Source organism: Taudactylus pleione, unplaced genomic scaffold (genome assembly GCF_031769625.1).
Source record: "Taudactylus pleione unplaced genomic scaffold, aTauple2 ptg000086l, whole genome shotgun sequence".
NCBI lineage: Eukaryota > Metazoa > Chordata > Amphibia > Anura > Myobatrachidae > Taudactylus > Taudactylus pleione.
Window position 1 is genome coordinate 20,482,968 of NW_028284488.1, and position 17,557 is coordinate 20,500,524.

Below are 17,557 nucleotides of genomic sequence, written 5' to 3' on the forward strand. Positions count from 1 at the left end.
TGAATAGATACTGGGCGCATGGCATCTACACAGTGCAGAGACAGTCCCTGGGGTAGCCCAGCATCTCCAGGATTGCTGAGCATGCCCCCAGAGTGATGACATTTGGGTAGTGTCATGAGGCCACACCCCTTTTCTGGCACACAAGCCTTCGGTGCACGATTGGATCCGAATTATATAATACAGATGTTGGGAGTTATGCATTACTTATATAATACAGATGTTGGGAGTTATGCATTACTTATATAATACAGATGTTGGGAGTTATGCATTACTTATATAATACAGATGTTTTGAGTTATGCATTACTTGTATCAGACCTTGCACAAAGCCCATGCTAGGTACAAGACATCCATCAGAAACAGGCTTCCATTTTCTTTACACATGACTCAGAATCACACAGAGGGCCTGATTCAGACGCGCTCGCGAGCGCTGAACGCTCGCAAGCGGGTCGATGGTGACCCAGTGCGTATGCGCACGACGGAGCCGGCTCCGTCGTGCGCATGCGCGAGACTCGGATAGCGACGGGCAAACAGTCGCTCCGGGTTGCGTACCAAAGGGGGCGTGTTGTCGATGTTGAGTGACAGCACGCCCCCTTTGGTGGGTGTGCCAGGGGCGTGGCTGCCCAGACGGAGGCGTTGCCATGGGAACGCCTACCGTCTGGGGCCGGCCCCACTGACATCACAAGTGATGTCAGTGGGAGTGCTTTCGGCTCTGTTTGAGCCGAGAGCACTCCAGGGCTTGCGGCAACGAGACCCTACCACAAGGATCTCATCGCAAGCCCGATGGTCGCGATGGTCTTGACCATCGCGACCATCTTCCTGGCCGCTTGCTATAGCTGTCGGTGGTCACCTACAGCTATACGAGCAGCCAGGAGGCCGCTCTAAAAATCAAGAAGGACGGCCCTGATTCAGAGCGAGCGCTCTGTCATAGCGTCCGGCTCTGAATCAGGGCCAGAGCTTTAGTTACATGCCCACGAAACTCCCAGGAGACAGATCTCTTGCATGTTGCCGCCCAATTTTAGCCCATCTCACGCAAATCGAGATATGGCAGAGCTCTGTCTGACTCAGAATCAATCGATGTATAGATTTGTTTCTGTGCATGAGCTATATGATCAGGCCATACTTGCTGACTTTCTATATGTCCTTCCGAGAGCAACCCGAGAGCATTTGTCCTCTTTGGGGGGGTGGTAGCAGGGTTCATTAGGTTTCACATTGCTTAGCTGGATACAAAGCCGCAATTTCCGGCAATTATCTCCCCATCCTGCCCACTTCACGAGGAAGTGGGGGGGATGTGGGGGACTACCTGAAAATTCGGGAACCTCCCGAGACTTCCAGTAGAGTAGGTAAGTATGTATCAGGCCCATAGTGCTAATTGGACAGTTAGGTATTAACCACTTATATCAGTCATTAGGGTGAATGACAGTGAGAAAACATTTTGGGCAAGTGACTGGATTTGGACATATATGTGCTACATGTGATCTGGCATAGATGCATTATGTCAGGCTACTTAAGTGAAATGTTACTCATATTTGCAATAATGATGATATATTTTGCGAAGTTCTTTATACGGATAAAAGGAAGTTACACCCATTTGGTGAAACTGCAATGTGCAATAAAAGAAAATATTTTACCCAGATGCTCATTATTCTGTTTTCTCTCTCCCTAGAATCAAACATGAGAACATTGTTGCCTTGGAAGATATCTATGAGAGTCCCAGTCATTTGTATCTGGTCATGCAGCTGTGAGTAGTCATTAATTACAAGTTTTGTACATAAAATGCTCTCAAGTGATATAGGAGATGTCCCCTGCTGATACCTAAATTTCCTCTTATAATAACACATACAGATATTGTCTGATGAATAAGTACTGTGCTGGTGTCATAGCCTGTAGGTATAATTTGCTATGTTGCTATGGTGACCAGAGTGTTGTGTATCATATTTCATTATTTAGATAATTAGCAAGCATAATTGCATAGATACTTTTTCCCCTGAAATGTATGACTTTTAACCATTTCAAATCCAATCCAATGGAAACCCATCCATGTAGACAACAGTATAGATTACATGTTAAATAATGATTGCTCTAAAGAGGTGAATCCCCTATTTTGCTTAGAGCTGAGTCAATACAGGAATTAAAAATAACTGGTGTAGTTCATCCTATAAAAACAGCACAATTCTTCCTTATGTGTGTCGCAAATGTTGTGTAACTTATTCCACAAAGCCAGTAGATTCAAGCAAGTATGAGTTCTGGGAACTGAGCACCACAGTAAAATTGCCCTATCAATATTGTATTGTATGCTGCATCATATCCTACCATGTACCTGGTGCCATTACCAACACAGGAACATTTTTCAATATTGTCTATATTTTGTTATTATATTAGTTAATTACATTTCCCTTCTTTAATGCCTGTACAATGAAATAAATGTTTCATGCTAACAGATAAAAGCCAGGGAATATTCATACTGTAGTTTCTGGACATTTACTACATTTACGTTAAAGCACACAACATTTTTTACAAATCCTAATATCTGAATAAATAAAACTTTCTATTCATTGGGTTTCTCTCAGCCGCGAATACCCTTTTCAATAATTTGTTGCCCTGTATGTTCAGTTTTCCATACTTCATCATACAACAACCAATTATATCTATGCTTAATAAGCACTTTGAAAAAACAAAAACATTATTAAATGTCCTATAACCAGTCACCTGTGTACCAATAAAACACTTGTTTTAAGTACATTTTCTTATTTGCATTGTCCAGCTGAAATATTTTCTATGAAAAAGCACTTATTAGAATGATTCACACCCACACAGGTTATTGTCAAAGCACTTGACTTCCCTGAATTGAATTTTTTCATCAGCACAATTCAAAACCCCTTGACTCCCACTGTGCATGTCAATATCTCATTATGCCGATAGATAGTAAGCATGTTTAGAAAATAAATCAGTTTACCTAACAATATGATCTACAGTACTTTTACCCTATTACTACTATTTTTTTTTTTTTATTCAATCGTTTTTTTGTTTTTTTTAGAATAACAATACTTTACCTTTAAATCTAAACAAGTTCTCATTGGTAACCGAAAACAAGCATAAACACATCATAACTAGAAAGCATCAAAAAACTCAATAGCATTACAAATCCAGTGTTAATCATAACTCTTCCCATCTTTCCCAATATTTATCCCAAATTCCTTCTTTAGTGAGCTTCACATAGCGATCATGGCATTGTCTTGGGAGTCCGGAACCTGAGAGGGAGATGTATTAAACCTTCCAGAGAGATCAAGTGGGGAAGTTATCTGTGGCGGTTCATTGCAGCCCAAAACTTAGAGAGGGGATGCCACGCCAACTGCACCCCCAAACGCTGCCCACCCCAATATCGCCGTCTGGGAGTCAGCGAGAAGCACATACAGTAGCATCAATGGATCACTCGCCCCCAGACTCCGTTGAGTCACTGGGGGACGGGCAGATAGTTAGCTAGCCAATGGAAGCTGGCTAGCAATGGATTCTTGTGGGCGGGTGATCCTTGCGGTTCCTGTGTGTGCTGTACCTGGCTGGTCCATGGTGGCTTACAGCTGACTCCTATTCGGTGATGCTGGGGTGGCCAGGCAGTGTTTGGGGATGCAGTTGGTGTGGTTCCTCCTCTTTTAGTTTTGAACTGCTCTGCCACTCCAGCTTCAAACTGCCACTGGAAGTTACCCATAACAACCAATCAGCTTTTAGGTATCATTTTATCTAGCACAGTCTATAATATGGCAGAAGCTAATTGGTTGCTATGGGCAACTTCTCCACTTTACTCAATCCAATTGCTGCAATGATCTCGCAGGTGTGAGTCAACGCGGCAATGGCCGCACATTATGGCAGCCCGGATTTGTTTAAAAGTGGTCGTAGCCCCATAGGGCGCCGAGCCAAATTAATCAAATTCAGGTTCGGCCCGGGCCATGAAGGGTGCGAGGTGCTGGTCCGGAAACTCTCACCCTTCACATTTAATTGGATTGACCCAGGGGCTTATTAAGAGAGGAGGGGACCCATGTGCATTCCCATTCCGGGGCCCCTCCTCTCACTCCAGCGGCCACCAGCAGACTGAAGGATGACCGCCGGCTGCCGCGGCATCAGTAGACTCTGGGCACTAGTCTGTGCCCAGTCTCCTGCACTTGTGCAGGTCTCCGGGGAAATGGTCACGGCGGCCGTTTTCCGGCATTTTGTGCAAGGCTGAGACACCCGACGCAGGACCTCGGAGAGGTAAGTGTTAGAAAATATGGGAGCATGGTGTTCGGTGCGAGCCCCTCCTGGTCACAGGGGCACGTGTGCACCGCACACCCTGCACCCATAGATACGCCCCTGGATTGACCCCTAAAACTTAAGCAGGAAGTGTTGGCTAGAAGCAAATTGTGATCTCCAATCGTCCCATTTCATTAGCTACAACCAAACTGTACATCTTGCACAAGTAATGGAGCTGTCCTGGGGATGGTTATAACCGTATCAAACAATGGATCACCATAGAGGAGCAGGCTTTACAAGCTCTGGCTTATGTCTTTTTGTAACTTGCTAGGGCCAGCTGGTGGACTGAAGGGGTGAAGACACTTGTTTGGTTTATTATTACTTTATATTTCAACATGCACCCTGTATAAAATAGCATTATATTATGTTAATGCAGACACAACACTTTAAATAATAGATTCCTGCGTGTGTCTGTCTGTATGTATGTGTGTGGGTGTGTATATATACATATATATATATATTACACACACACACACACACACATACATACACGAGTCAAAAGTATTTTGCTTTCTGGCTGTAGAATTTATTTTATTCAACTTTTAGAAAAGACAAATGCATTATTTTTCAACATAATCTCCCTGCTTTTCAATAGACTATGTCCATCTGTCAACAAGCTTTCGTATTCCCTCATTAAAAAATATTTTAGGTTGAGCTGCAAGCCACGAATGCACCGATGTCTTCATCAGATGTCCTGTTTCTTTCAGGGAAACCTTAACAGGTTATAGTCCGATGGTGCAAGATCAGGACTATAGGGAGGATGCTTTAACACCTCAAAGCAAAGTTTTTGGAGAGTGTCGACAGTATGAACAGCGGTGTGCGGACATGCATTGTCATGCAACAACACAACACCCTTGGCTAGAAGTCGTCTGTGTTTTGTTTGAATTTTAGGCTTCAGCTCCTCAGTGAGCATCTTATTGATACGAGCACTGTTGATTGTTGAACCTTTTTCATAATAATGTTCCAATACTGGCCCTTGAGAATCCCCGAAAACTGCAAGCATCAATTTTCCAGCTGATGATGTCAATTCCATACTCTGCCGTTTACTCTCAGACTCGTAGTGATGAATCCATGTCTCGTCACCAGTAATAATTATTTTTAAGAAATTTTATCTTCCTTAGAGTATTGGTCCAACTTTTGTTTGAAGATGTCCAAACGCTTCTGTTTGTGCTGTTGTTTCAGTACCCATCTCGCACAAGCCTTTTGAAACCCAAGTCTGTAGTGGATTATTGCATAGGCATGTATCGCCAGGGCTGGATTAAGTGAGGGGCGACAGGGGCGGTCGTTCCGGGGCCCCCACACATGGAAGGGCCCCCACACAGGGTCGATGTGACCCTGCCAAGAACAGGTGTCCAGCGGCACCTGTTCCCGGATGGTGGCCGGACTCAGAAGCCGCAGCTGTTTTATTGAATGCAGCAGCACTGTGATGCTGCATGCAGCGCAGACTCCGAGCTGCTCCCGAGTCCCCTCATTAGCGTCATGTGACACATGTCCGTGACGTTGAGGAGGGAACCCAGGAGCTGCTCTGCCGGCCGGGACACATCAGGTAAGAGAGGCTCCGTATGGGGCTGCAGGGGGGTACGTAGGCACAGGTGCCTTAAGGGGGGATAGGCACAGGCGCCATGTGGCTTGGAGGTGGCCCCCCACACGCCTTAATCCGGTTGCCCCGGGGCCCCCACAAGTCTTAACCCGGCCCTGTGGATCGCAGTTGCTAATATTCACGCAATCGGCCGATTGTTGCGTTCTGCACATTCGTATGCATAGCAGTGCGCGAACTAGCTATTGCAATCGGGGCTGCAATCGCAGAGGCCATGCAGACCAATAGCAAAGTGATTGACAGGAAGTGCCGTTTGTGGGTGGTGTCGGGGGGTGGTCGGGCAGACACAGGTGCTCCAGTGCGTTTCAACGGCATGCATAAATTATCCACTGCGTGGCCATAGGCAGTGTGAAGTCTCATAGCATGCGTGGCTATTAGCAATTTCTGAGTAAAGTCAGGGCTTGTGCAAGTATGCGTATGGGTCCGATGTTACCGATTGTTTTGCTATATTGCTAAGAGACAAGGGAAAGTGGCTGTCCTTATGTGAGGCTCCAATCGCACTGTTATATTGTGATTGCATTGCATTTGCATATCACCGCTGATATTCACAACGGTGTGTGCATTAGCAGAATAGCAATCCATCCTGAATCAGGCCCATAATCCACTGTCACTCGTCTAGCCAGCAGAATCAGTTCATGTGCAAACTAAATGTTCTTATCAGTTGGGGACGTGGACGGGCATCTGGCTCCTTCTTCATGGCTGACACTAGTGCGACCTTCTTTGAACTTCATACATCAAATTCATACACACTTCTTCGCGACAATACACTTTCTCCATACTGTGCACAAAGTCTTCGATAAATATCGGCACCAGACACACCCTCAGATCACTTAAAAAACAAATCACTGCACGCAGCTCTTCTTTCGTGCAAATCACAAGTGTGGCAGTCACAAATGAACTGATGTAACACGTTCAAACCTGCACAGCAGTGACCGGGGAGACAGCGACCTAATCCGGCACTGGAGGTAGCTGAAGCTGAGATCAACTTGGATGGGTGCCTACCTGGGGATAGCACCCCTAATGCACCAAACAAAGAAAGGTGGCACTCCAAGACTAATTCATCGGTGAAACAGTTTTGCCTCTCTAGATGTGCAAGACAGGGTTGTCCTCTTTCTCTGACCCTTTTTGCCCTGGCCATTGAACCTTTAGCATGTCGTCTTAGAAATCACCCTGGCATACGGGGGATTCGGATACAGGACAGGTTCTTAAACTCAGGGTCTCATTCAGACCCGGTCGCAAGCACCGATGTGCTCGCATCTGGGTCGATAGTTAGCCCTGCGCACGCGCAGCGGCCGCACTGCACGTGCGCAAGCCCCGGAGCGAGAGAGAAACTCTCTCACTCTGGAGCTCTCTACAAAAGGGGCGGCTGTCGATGTTGGTCAACAGCTCACCCCGTTTTGTAGGCGGGCCGGGGGGGTGGTTTCCAAAACGGAGGCGTTCCTTATCGAACGCCTACTGTTTTGTGGGCGGCCGCACTGACATCATCAGTGATGTCAGTGGGGAGTTTCCTGCTCACCATTGCGACCATCAACCTGGTCGGTCGTTAAGCTGTGGGTGGTAACCCACAGCTTACCTAACGACCAGGAGGCCGCACTTCAAAAATGAAGCGGCCGCCCTCATTCAGAACGAGCACTCGCTTCTTGCGAGCGCCTCTGAATGAGGGCCTCAGTCCTCAGGACACCCCAATAGTGAATGTTTTCCAGGTCTCCTCACAGAATCACAAGTGACATAGGCCCTCATTCAGAGCCACTCGCAAGCGGGCGCACGTACGTTAGGCGTACGTACAAAAATATTTAAATTCAAGGGCTCGCTCGTATTTTCGATCGCATCTAAAAATCCTCCCCAAACTCAGACGACCCCTCCTCTAACTAACGAGCGTGCAAAATAGCGAGCGTACATCCCCGAAATGGCTTGAAGGGAACGCACGCACAAGTATAAACCGGAAGTGGCCATGTCAGATGTCGATTACCTGCTCCTTTATTCTGCCTACCTCCATCAATCGTATCATGCCAATCAATGTATCAATTAGCTTAATGTTTTTGTTTTTTTCAACACAATGCAAGAAACTTTACTCTTGTCCGTGTTTGTGTTTACCCGCAGAATACGTACGGCTTAAACATTCGCATTTATTGCTCAAAAAACATGTTAGCCACATCAAATTGTTCTATTGCTGTGGATCCCCGCATATTTTCCGGGGTTCATTTCTTTATTTAAATTTGCTTACGCATGTCACTGCATCAAGCCTATCATAACTCTCCAGAGATTTCTGGCCCTGTCGAACACATGACTCATACACTAACCAATCAAATTGCTCCTGTTAATTTCCAAGCTACATTAGCCAATCAGAAATTTTTGGCACACTTTATCAAAAATTAATTTTAAGAAAAACACCATTGCCATCATGAGAGCCTCCGCATTCACCAGGCGCGAGCTGCTGGTGCTAACGGAGGTGCTGGATCGGCGTATCACCAGCCAGCCTCCACCCATCACCAACCGGCAGAAGCGTTCCGCCTATGCGGAGGCACGGGCCCGCCTGCGCTCCTTCGGCTCACGCCGCAACATCGGCCAGCTGGAGCGCAGGTGGTCTGACCTGCAACGGCGAACGCCCCGCTTGCTGGCATGCTTTCGCATGCAGATATTGGAAAGTAAGTGTTATGTATTGTGGTTTTCATGTTTGTCTTTGTGGGGCAAACTGCGTGTGCGTGTTTTCATGTCTGTCCTATTTTTTCATTCTCATCATATCTGCGTGTGCATGTTTTTATGTCTGTCCTATTTATTCATTCTCCTCATATCTGCATGACCATGTTTTCCCTCTATTTCTGATATATTCATTCTACTCATATTTGCATGTTTTTTGTTGGTGGTGGGTGATTTTAAAATGTTATTTGGGCAGGATTTGGCCAGAAACTAACCACAATTTGTTTGACATCTTTTAGGGGGACAGGCAAGACTACGCCGTCACCGTCCGGCCAGACGGCGGTCCCGCCCACTCTCACCCACCCCCAGCCAACACTCCACCCCAAATAATTCCCCTATTCCCCCCTCCTCCCAAGCCTTCCAAGAGCCTCTCCCGGAACTGTCGGGCCTCCTTCCCCTCCGTCCCCCTTCCCCCTCTCCTCCAACCACCCCTCTTCCAATTACCCCCTCCCCGGAGTCCGTGATAACCCCGCCCCGTTCTTTGGGGAATGAAGGCTCCTCCGAGGATGAAGATGGAGGGACTTCGGGATCTGCCGTTTTGGCTACCGGTATGTTTTTCTTTTGCGTTTTTTTTAACCACAAACTGTTTGTATGTAATCATGTGTCGTTCCTTTATTCGTGATTTTTGGGTTCTTTTTTGGTGATTTAGCAGTTTGCCTTTACCTCTTCCTGCTGATTTCAACATACACATATCACACCTGTGGGTATTTCTACATAGGCCTTGTAATTTTTGCAGCACCCCTTTTTTTTTAAATTTTGATTTTGGAGTGATTTCGTTGTGTTTTTGTTTTTTTAATGTGGATTCCCTATTGTTTGATTAATCCACATACTTTTCTCACCCACAGAGGAACAGAGGCGTCGGCAAGAGGTCGAACATTGTGTGGCACACATGCGCCAAAATGTAATTGGGGTGCTTGTGGCCCTTGACCGGCTGTCTGGCATCCTTCGGCAGTAGTTTTTTTTTGTTTTTATCTTTTTCAAAATAAATTGTTTATTTCTAATATACGTTCTGCCTCATTCGTTTTTTCAGAACCAAAGATAGTTAACCCTGACATAAGTAGACTGTTCCTGCAAGGTTTTGCATTTTTTAAAAATTAGATTGGGTTTTGTATTTGTATGTAAAACACCCTCAAGAAACACATAACAGTAACAATGTCATTTCCCTTTTTGTGTGTAGTGGCAATTAGATATTTCTACATTTTACAGGTTCCTAGTTGGTGGGCGAGCTGCTTAGGCGAATCTTACAAAGCCAAATGATTGGACAGGCTTCCTTTTGGTGTGGGTTGGGAACCTGAAAACATATTTCATTTTTGCTCAACTGGCGTCAGTACTGGATTACCCCTTAGTCAAATGTAAGGTGTGTTAACCTGGTTAAACTTGCTGGTAACGTCCAAAAAAAGGAAGAACATTTAACTCTCCAAACATTTATTCACAACATAACTGAGAAATCAAAGTGGTCACTCACAAAAAAAACACACAGTGAGAATCTCAAATACAACACATACCCAATAAAAAAAAACCCAAAAAAAACAAATCAAGAACTGGTTGAGGAAGGACCATGCCAAAATGATTCCACAAACATGGCGTTGCGATATGGGTTCCAGAATATATTCCCAAAATGAGCAGATCCAGGTTTTGTAAGGGTAGCATGAAGTAGTGAGCGTTGTAGTGCCAAAGATTATGTGAACAAACCGAAGATGTTGAAAAAAAGAAAACAAAATTAGATGTTCGCAAACAAACACAAACACATTAGGTTAAAACACTGTTTTGTTCAAACTTACCTAAAAAATCTGGCCACCACATCATCGCGTATGGCCCCCCCACATACTGACCTCCGACCAACCTCGGGGGGGCCATCCTCAGGTAAGGCATCCTCTGGCTGCATTGGGACACCACTCCTTATGGCGATGTTGTGAAATATCCCACACAGGACCACAATTTTCGACACCATATCCGGCAAATACATGAGCTCGCCACCAGAGCGGTGGAGGCATCTGAATCGGCCTTTTAAAAGGCAGATACAGCGCTCCACCACTTGCCTGGTGGCTGTAAGTGCGGAATTAAATGCACTTTGTGGGCCTGGTGTGGGAGCCAAATAAGGAGTGAGCAGCCAGGACATGCAAGGATATCCACTGTCTCCTATGGAAAAGAATTGACAACATCAGGAACACTGTGTATCAAGCTTAACATTGTTATGTACTAAAGGTCTCCACTTACCCAGAAGCCACGCATCACCAGCTTGTAGGTTGGTTAATTTGTGCCATATCCCTGATTGCCGGATGACGAAGGAGTCATGTGCACTTCCGGGTAATTTAGCATTCAGGGACAGGATCTGGAGGGAGGCATCACATACCACCATTACATTCAGGGAGTGATCGTGTTTCCTGTTTCTAAATATGGCCTCCAGCCGGGCTGGAGGCTGAAGTGGTATGTGAGTACCATCCACAACCCCTATGATGTGTGGGAAGGCAGCTATTTGGTAAAAATTGGCCTTGGCCACACTAAGGGCACCCATATCCAAAGGCATTTGAATAAAATGATGGAGGTGCTTGAAAAGTGCCTCCATCACTGCCCTCAGGATCCGGGAAAAGGAGGATTGGGAGATGCCCGCCACTATTCCCACCGTTGTTTGAAACGATCCTGAGGCACAGAAATGTAACACCGCCATAAATTGCGTAAGTGGTGGTATTGCTGTTGGACTGTCAATTTGCCGCTCAAGATCACTTTCTATTAATGAGAGAGTGTCTATGATGATTTTGGGAGGTAGACGGTAGCGTCTTAAAACCTCATCATCGGGCATTCCAAAAAGGGTGACACGTGTTCGAAATATCTGGGGCCTTGCATGCCTACGATGCCTACGCCTGGGACGAGATTGAGGTTGGTCGGCTTCCGGGAGCATGGCCAGAACAATCCGCCCCAGATCAACCTGAAATTCAAAGATTTTAAAGTAAGGCTTTTGACCCACCCCAAAACTATATTAAAACAACTTAGCTTGATGATACCATCCATTGCTGCTTACATGCCGGGGTATTGTCATGATACGTCCAAACTGAAAATAAACACCAAAATTACTTGACACATTTCACTCTGTGCATTTTTGTTTACAAATTTTGTGCTAGACCAAAGTTAAAATATGCCAAACACCCATTTAGCAAAACAGCAAAGCGACATTTAACACAGTACATCAAAATGGGTCGAAATGTTGGCACAAAAAGCGAAAGAGAAACCACCAAAAAGTTAGAATGATTATTAAGCTGTTAAAAATGCGCTAATTAGTTCGCTAATACAAGTCACAAGAGTAACTACTAAAAATGCGCTAATTAGTTCGCTAATACAAGTCACAAGAGTAACTACTAAAAATGCGCTAATTAGTTCGCTAATACAAGTCACAAGAGTAACTACTAAAAATGCGCTAATTAGTTTGCAAATACAAGATAAAAAATGGACTTACCAAGAGCAAATATATAAGAGTCAAAATCAAAAGGTCTTTTGGGTCGAAAATAAACAAAATCTAAAATAGAAGAAATTATGGATCCAAAATTTACCAAAAATAAGAAACACAATGAAACAACAATTGAACAAAAGTTAGACTTCACAAAACTTACCAAATCAAGAAACGAGGTCCCAAAAATATAAACCAACAAAGATAACGGAAAAAAAAAACGCAAATCTAACCAACAAACGAATCTCCAACCGCCAACTCCTTTCTACGCAATCAATAAACTCCAGCCAAGATAACCTCCAACAATCCAAAAACGCCACCTCGACTTGAGACACACCAAGCCATAAATAGTGTTTCGTTTCCCGCACAAATTAAGGAGGGATCATAGGGCCGCACAATCAATGATGCGGCCGCAAAATAAGGACGCATGTATAAATACGTCACGAAAACACATTCAAATTCTGGTGTATTTCTTGTTTGGACCTCAGACATGGCGACAGACCAGGGAAAAAATGCCCAAGAGTCAGGCGGTAAGTCTTTCATGCATTTTGTATCAATGATTAATTTGAAACATAAGATTAGGCAAGTTGTGATTTTGTGAATTCTGTAAATTTACACAAATAGGTGAGGAGAATGACATGGAAGAGGCTGCTGGGCCCAGTATTCCGGCCAAAGCGGGCAAAAAAAAAAGGCAGCCACATTTCACAAGAAAGGAGATGGAGGTTTTGATCCAGAAGTGTGTGGACATCCTGCCACAGGCAGACAGGAATATGAGTCTAAGCCAGAAGTGGAGAATGTGGGAAGAGGTAGTCGTTGCTGTCAATAGGGTGGGTGATTATGTCCGTCTAGCCCGGGATGTCAAACGGCGGTAAGTAAACCCTTGCCCCCCCCTAAAAACAAACCCCATTTTAAACCAAAGGATAATGGCTTCCATTTTTTCCCACAGATGGGGCGACTTCAAATATCGCTTAAAACAAAAACTCGCGGACAGGGCTAGGCATGCAAGGGGGACAGGTGGGGGTCCCACCCCTGTGTCATTGGAGTTGACGGATTTAGAAGAGCTGGCACAGGGGTGTGTGCAGCCTGTGGAGGTGTTTGGCGTGTCCAACATGGATACGGACATGCCAGACTTTGCGGCTCCTCATGTTGTCCCAGGTAAATCTTTGGATGTCATCAACTCTGAAATGTTATTGTGCCAATATGTAGATTGTAATGTGAGGCTTTTCTCTTTTTTCCTAACAGAGACACAGGCGGATGAGTCTGCTCCAGAGGGGAGCCTTGGCCGCCGAATTTCTGCTGGCTCTGCAGGGGAGGAACCAGTACATCCGGCTGAGGACCCTGCAGAAGCCAGTCCAGGACAATCCCCCTCGCAGGCAGTGGCCCTCCTCACAGAACTCAATTTCAAATCGGATTCCCATACGGAGATTCTGCAGAGGATGGACGCCAGTCTGCTACGGGTGGCTGAGGCCCTGGAGCAAAATGCTGCGGCCAACGAGACCATTGGTCAGGCCCTGGCGGAAAATACCAGGGCCAACATCCGCATCGCCAATGCCCTGGAGCAGCTCGTTCGCCAGCACATGGTGGAGCCGACCTCCCTTCCTGCCGGAACATCAGGATCCTCCACCTCTGGCACAACATCAGCCAATCCTCCAAATGTGCCTAGCCCTGTGCCTAGTCCAGAGGCCACAACATCTGCCTCTGGACAGGCCAGCCCGATGACATCCCGGACCCGGTCTGGCGCCCTCCCTCCCCCATCCAAACGGGTGAAAAAACGGTGACAGCAATGGTGACTTTTCCCACAATCCTTCTGTGCTTGGCTCATATTCCTTTCGGGTCAAAACTTCCCTCTCCTTTCTTGTGAAATGTTTTTATTTTTTTGATGTATGTTTATGTCAACAGTTATGTTGGGACAATTTGTTTGATTTGGGAACATATCTTTGGGCAAAAAAGATGTCCCCAAAATTTTTAAAATAAGTTTTTTTGTTTGAGCAATAAATTGGAAATTAAACAATGACATTGGATTGTGAAATTATTGTACAAATGGGTTACATTTAATCCTGGGCCAAAAGGCAAAAACTCGGCCCAAAAAAAATAATAAAAAAAAAAATGGCTCTTTAAGGAACGTTTAAAAATTCATATAATTCGGCAAATTCAAGAGGCACAAATAAAATGGTGCGAAACTGAAAACATGATGAAATTATTGTTACAATAGGCCCTAACCAACAAATTGCTGCCCAAATAAACCCCCCCAAATGTACGCAAATTGACTGTGTCATCCTGACATTAGCAGCTCTGAGTTCCACCTGCGTACGTTTTGTGCTATCCCAAAAAACTGATTTCAAAACACATACCAAGCCGGTTCTCAATCCAACACTAATTGCTTTTCTGCCCGCCCGCGATTAATCGCAACAACATCATGGAGTCCAGGGACGGAGGAGAAGGCCATCGCCAATGTGGTCGAGTAATCCAGACCCTAAGCTGTGCGAGCATTAGGAAGGGAAAGAGGATCATCCAGTGACGTAGGAGTCGGTCCGTACACATTTTACGCTCGCATCTGCTAATGTATGTACGCCCCAAAAACGACTCGCCACGCCTGCGTTTTTCCATCTCCACCCTCGTCAACACCCTAAAACGCCCTGTTCTGTCAATCACATTTGACATGTCACTTCCTGTACGCTATTTTAGGAACGAGTCCCAAAAAACTCGCAATCTGCAGTACGCACATGCGCAGTGTTACACCGACGCATGCGCGGTTATTCAACATCGGAACGCAACGAGCGTACTGCTGTTAACGAGTGGCTCTGAATGAGGGCCATAATTCGCTAGACCTGTGGATATTTTAAAATGTGTCAGTGAGTAATCAATACAACTGTGCACCTGCTGGGTGACCTGGAAATGTGACCTGTGCGGGGTACTGAGGACCGAGTTTGAGAACCACTGGGATACAGCAAAGGGTCAACACAGTGGCTCTCTATGCAGACAACATGCTGTTATTCTTGTCTGATGCATTTCTTTGGACAGTTTTCTGGGCTGCACTTTAACTGGAATAAATCTTACATTCTTCCTGTTCATGGTCCTTCCTTTCCTGTTGGGGCTGCAAATACTCCCTTGCAATGGACCTCCATTTGGGAATTTGGATTTCGTCGCCTATGTCGGACTTTATCCCACTTAATGTTCAGCCACAAATTGACTTCTTGAAAACTAAGCTGCATGCTTGGAACAAGTTTCCCTTGACCCTTACAGGTCGGGTGAATTTGGTTAAAATGATAGTTCTCCCCAGATTTTTGTATGTTTTTCAGTAGGCCCCTGCTTATATTTTTCCTCGTATTTTTCAACTGATGGATAGCTATCTTTGCTCTTTAGTCTGGGCAGATAAACGATCTCGAATGAAACTTAAAACTCTATGTAGGCCGAGAGCCTAGCACTGCCGAATTTCCGTATTTATTATTTGGCCTCTCGGTTACATCATCTGTGAAGGTGATTGGGTGAGGAGAGCCTGGATCTACTGTACCTACCGGGATCTACTGTACCTACTTTATTGATGCATACTGTTTCTAGGGGATGTAGTTATAATACTGACCGGGAAGTCGTCTGACAGAATCCTGGCATCGAAATCCCGACATAGGACAAAAGATAGGCGTCTAAATCCAGACCTGGAATCCCAATAGACAGCTTCCCAAACGAAGGTAAGGGGGGAAAGGGTTAGCATTAGCCGCGGGGGGGGGGGTTAGGGTTAGGCACCCCCAGGAGGGTTATTTTTAGGGTGCGGGCAGGGGGGCTAGGTTTAGGCACCCCCGGGGGGACTTAGGGTTATTCACCACCCTGGGACTGTTAGGGTTAGGCACACCTAAGGGAGGGTTAGGGGAGGAGAGGGGTAGGGTATTTACCTTACTTATTGGGATTCTGACTCTTCAGTCTTCCGGCGTCAGGCATTTCATACCCAACCCGTTTCTAGAAGATGTTCCCCTTTGCAACTCTTATGTGACAATTGTCCCAGGGAGGAGCTCTTCTGGTCACACAGGGTCATACATTGTGGAAGCAGGCCCGTGCTTTAGTGGGGACAGAAAGTTTTGACCCTGTCTTGTCCTTATGGCATTCTTCCGCTCTTGGAGAACTGGCCCTATTTGATGGTAGCTTTTTACCTCCTCTCTTGGCTTCTCTCAATGGACTGACTCCGCTACTCATCAGGAGGGCCACTGCCTTGATCTTGTATTCACCCGACTATGCTCAGTTTCTGATTTCACTAATGCTCCTTTCCCTCTCTCAGATCACAACCTTATCACCTGCACACTCTCCTCCATTACATCAATGTCATTGAAATTAACCAAACCTAAACCTAAAATCCGCAGAAACATTAATGCTATTAACTTTCAACAACTATCTATCTCTCTACAACAACGACTCTCACCTATTTCTACACAGGGCCGCCAAGAGCCAAGGCGGGCCCCGGTAATAGGGGGCGTGGCCTAATCTTGGGAGGTGTGGCCACGCCCCCTTGGCGAAAAAAAATGAAACAAATAAGATTTGCAGCGGCGCTGTGCGCTGGGGAGGGGGGCGCTCTGAGCCCCCTCAGCCCGCTACAAAGCCAGGGGGGGCGCGATCAGTGTGATCGCTCCCCCGCACAGGCATAGGAGACTGCTGTGGCTGCTGCTCAGCAGCCACGAGCAGTCTCCAACTGCAGCTCAGCACACGCTGTGTGCTGGGCTGCTGTGAGGGAGGGGGGCAGCGTCGGACCCGGGCCCCAGCCGGGCCCCTCAGGAAGCCCGGGAAATCTATACCCGCTCCCCCCCCCTCTCGGCGCCCCTGTTTCTACATTCACTTCTCCTGAGACTGCTGCATTACACCTAAACCAGATTCTAGAAAAAGTTGTCTATGAAGTAGCTCCAGCTACCCATCACACACCACGTACAGTTAGACGTCAACCGTGGCATTCTAACTTAAAAAGGCATCTACAAAAACTCTCACATACAGTTGAACATCAGTGGCGAAAGTCTCATACTCCAACTGACTTCCTCACATATAGGACTATCTACAACTCTTATCGTACTGCTCTGGACACTGCCAAACAAACATATTTCCAATCTCTAATCTCTGCTCAAGCCTCTAACCCCAAGCGATTTTTTAATACATTTAAACTGCTTCTTACCCCTCCCTCACCCAAACCACCTGCTACTATCTGTGCACAAGATTTTGCTTCCTATTTTAGGGACAAGATTGATGAGATCCGAAATGAAATGGTAGGCTCTTCCTCAGCTAGTGACCTGCTCAATTCCCTACCTGAATCCTCTGGCACATTCTCTTCATTTGATCTCACAAATGAAGATGAAGTATCTCTCTTCTCATTCTCCTACTCTATTACCTCTCCTCTATATAATATACCCTCACAAATCAGTAAAGCTCTGTCTCCTGTACTTATCCCAATCCTAACTAAAATCTGTAATCTCTCTCTCTCTACTGGCAACTTTTCATCACTGTTTAAGCATGCAGTGATTACTCCTATTCTGAAAAAACAAAATTCTGACCCCAGCACTCTCTCAA

The 17,557-nt window shown here is 45.8% G+C and overlaps 1 protein-coding gene across 2 annotated transcripts in view; it reads left to right on the top strand.

The window, feature by feature from the left end:
• The window catches only part of CAMK1D (calcium/calmodulin dependent protein kinase ID), a 456,946-nt gene that overhangs the window by 307,679 nt on the left and 131,710 nt on the right, over nucleotides 1–17,557 (top strand). For both annotated transcript variants that reach the window (XM_088468914.1, XM_088468913.1), the window contains exon 3: nucleotides 1,666–1,740. In XM_088468914.1, coding sequence (XP_088325040.1) covers nucleotides 1,666–1,740 — 75 coding nt within the window. The remainder of the gene's footprint in view (nucleotides 1–1,665; nucleotides 1,741–17,557) is intronic.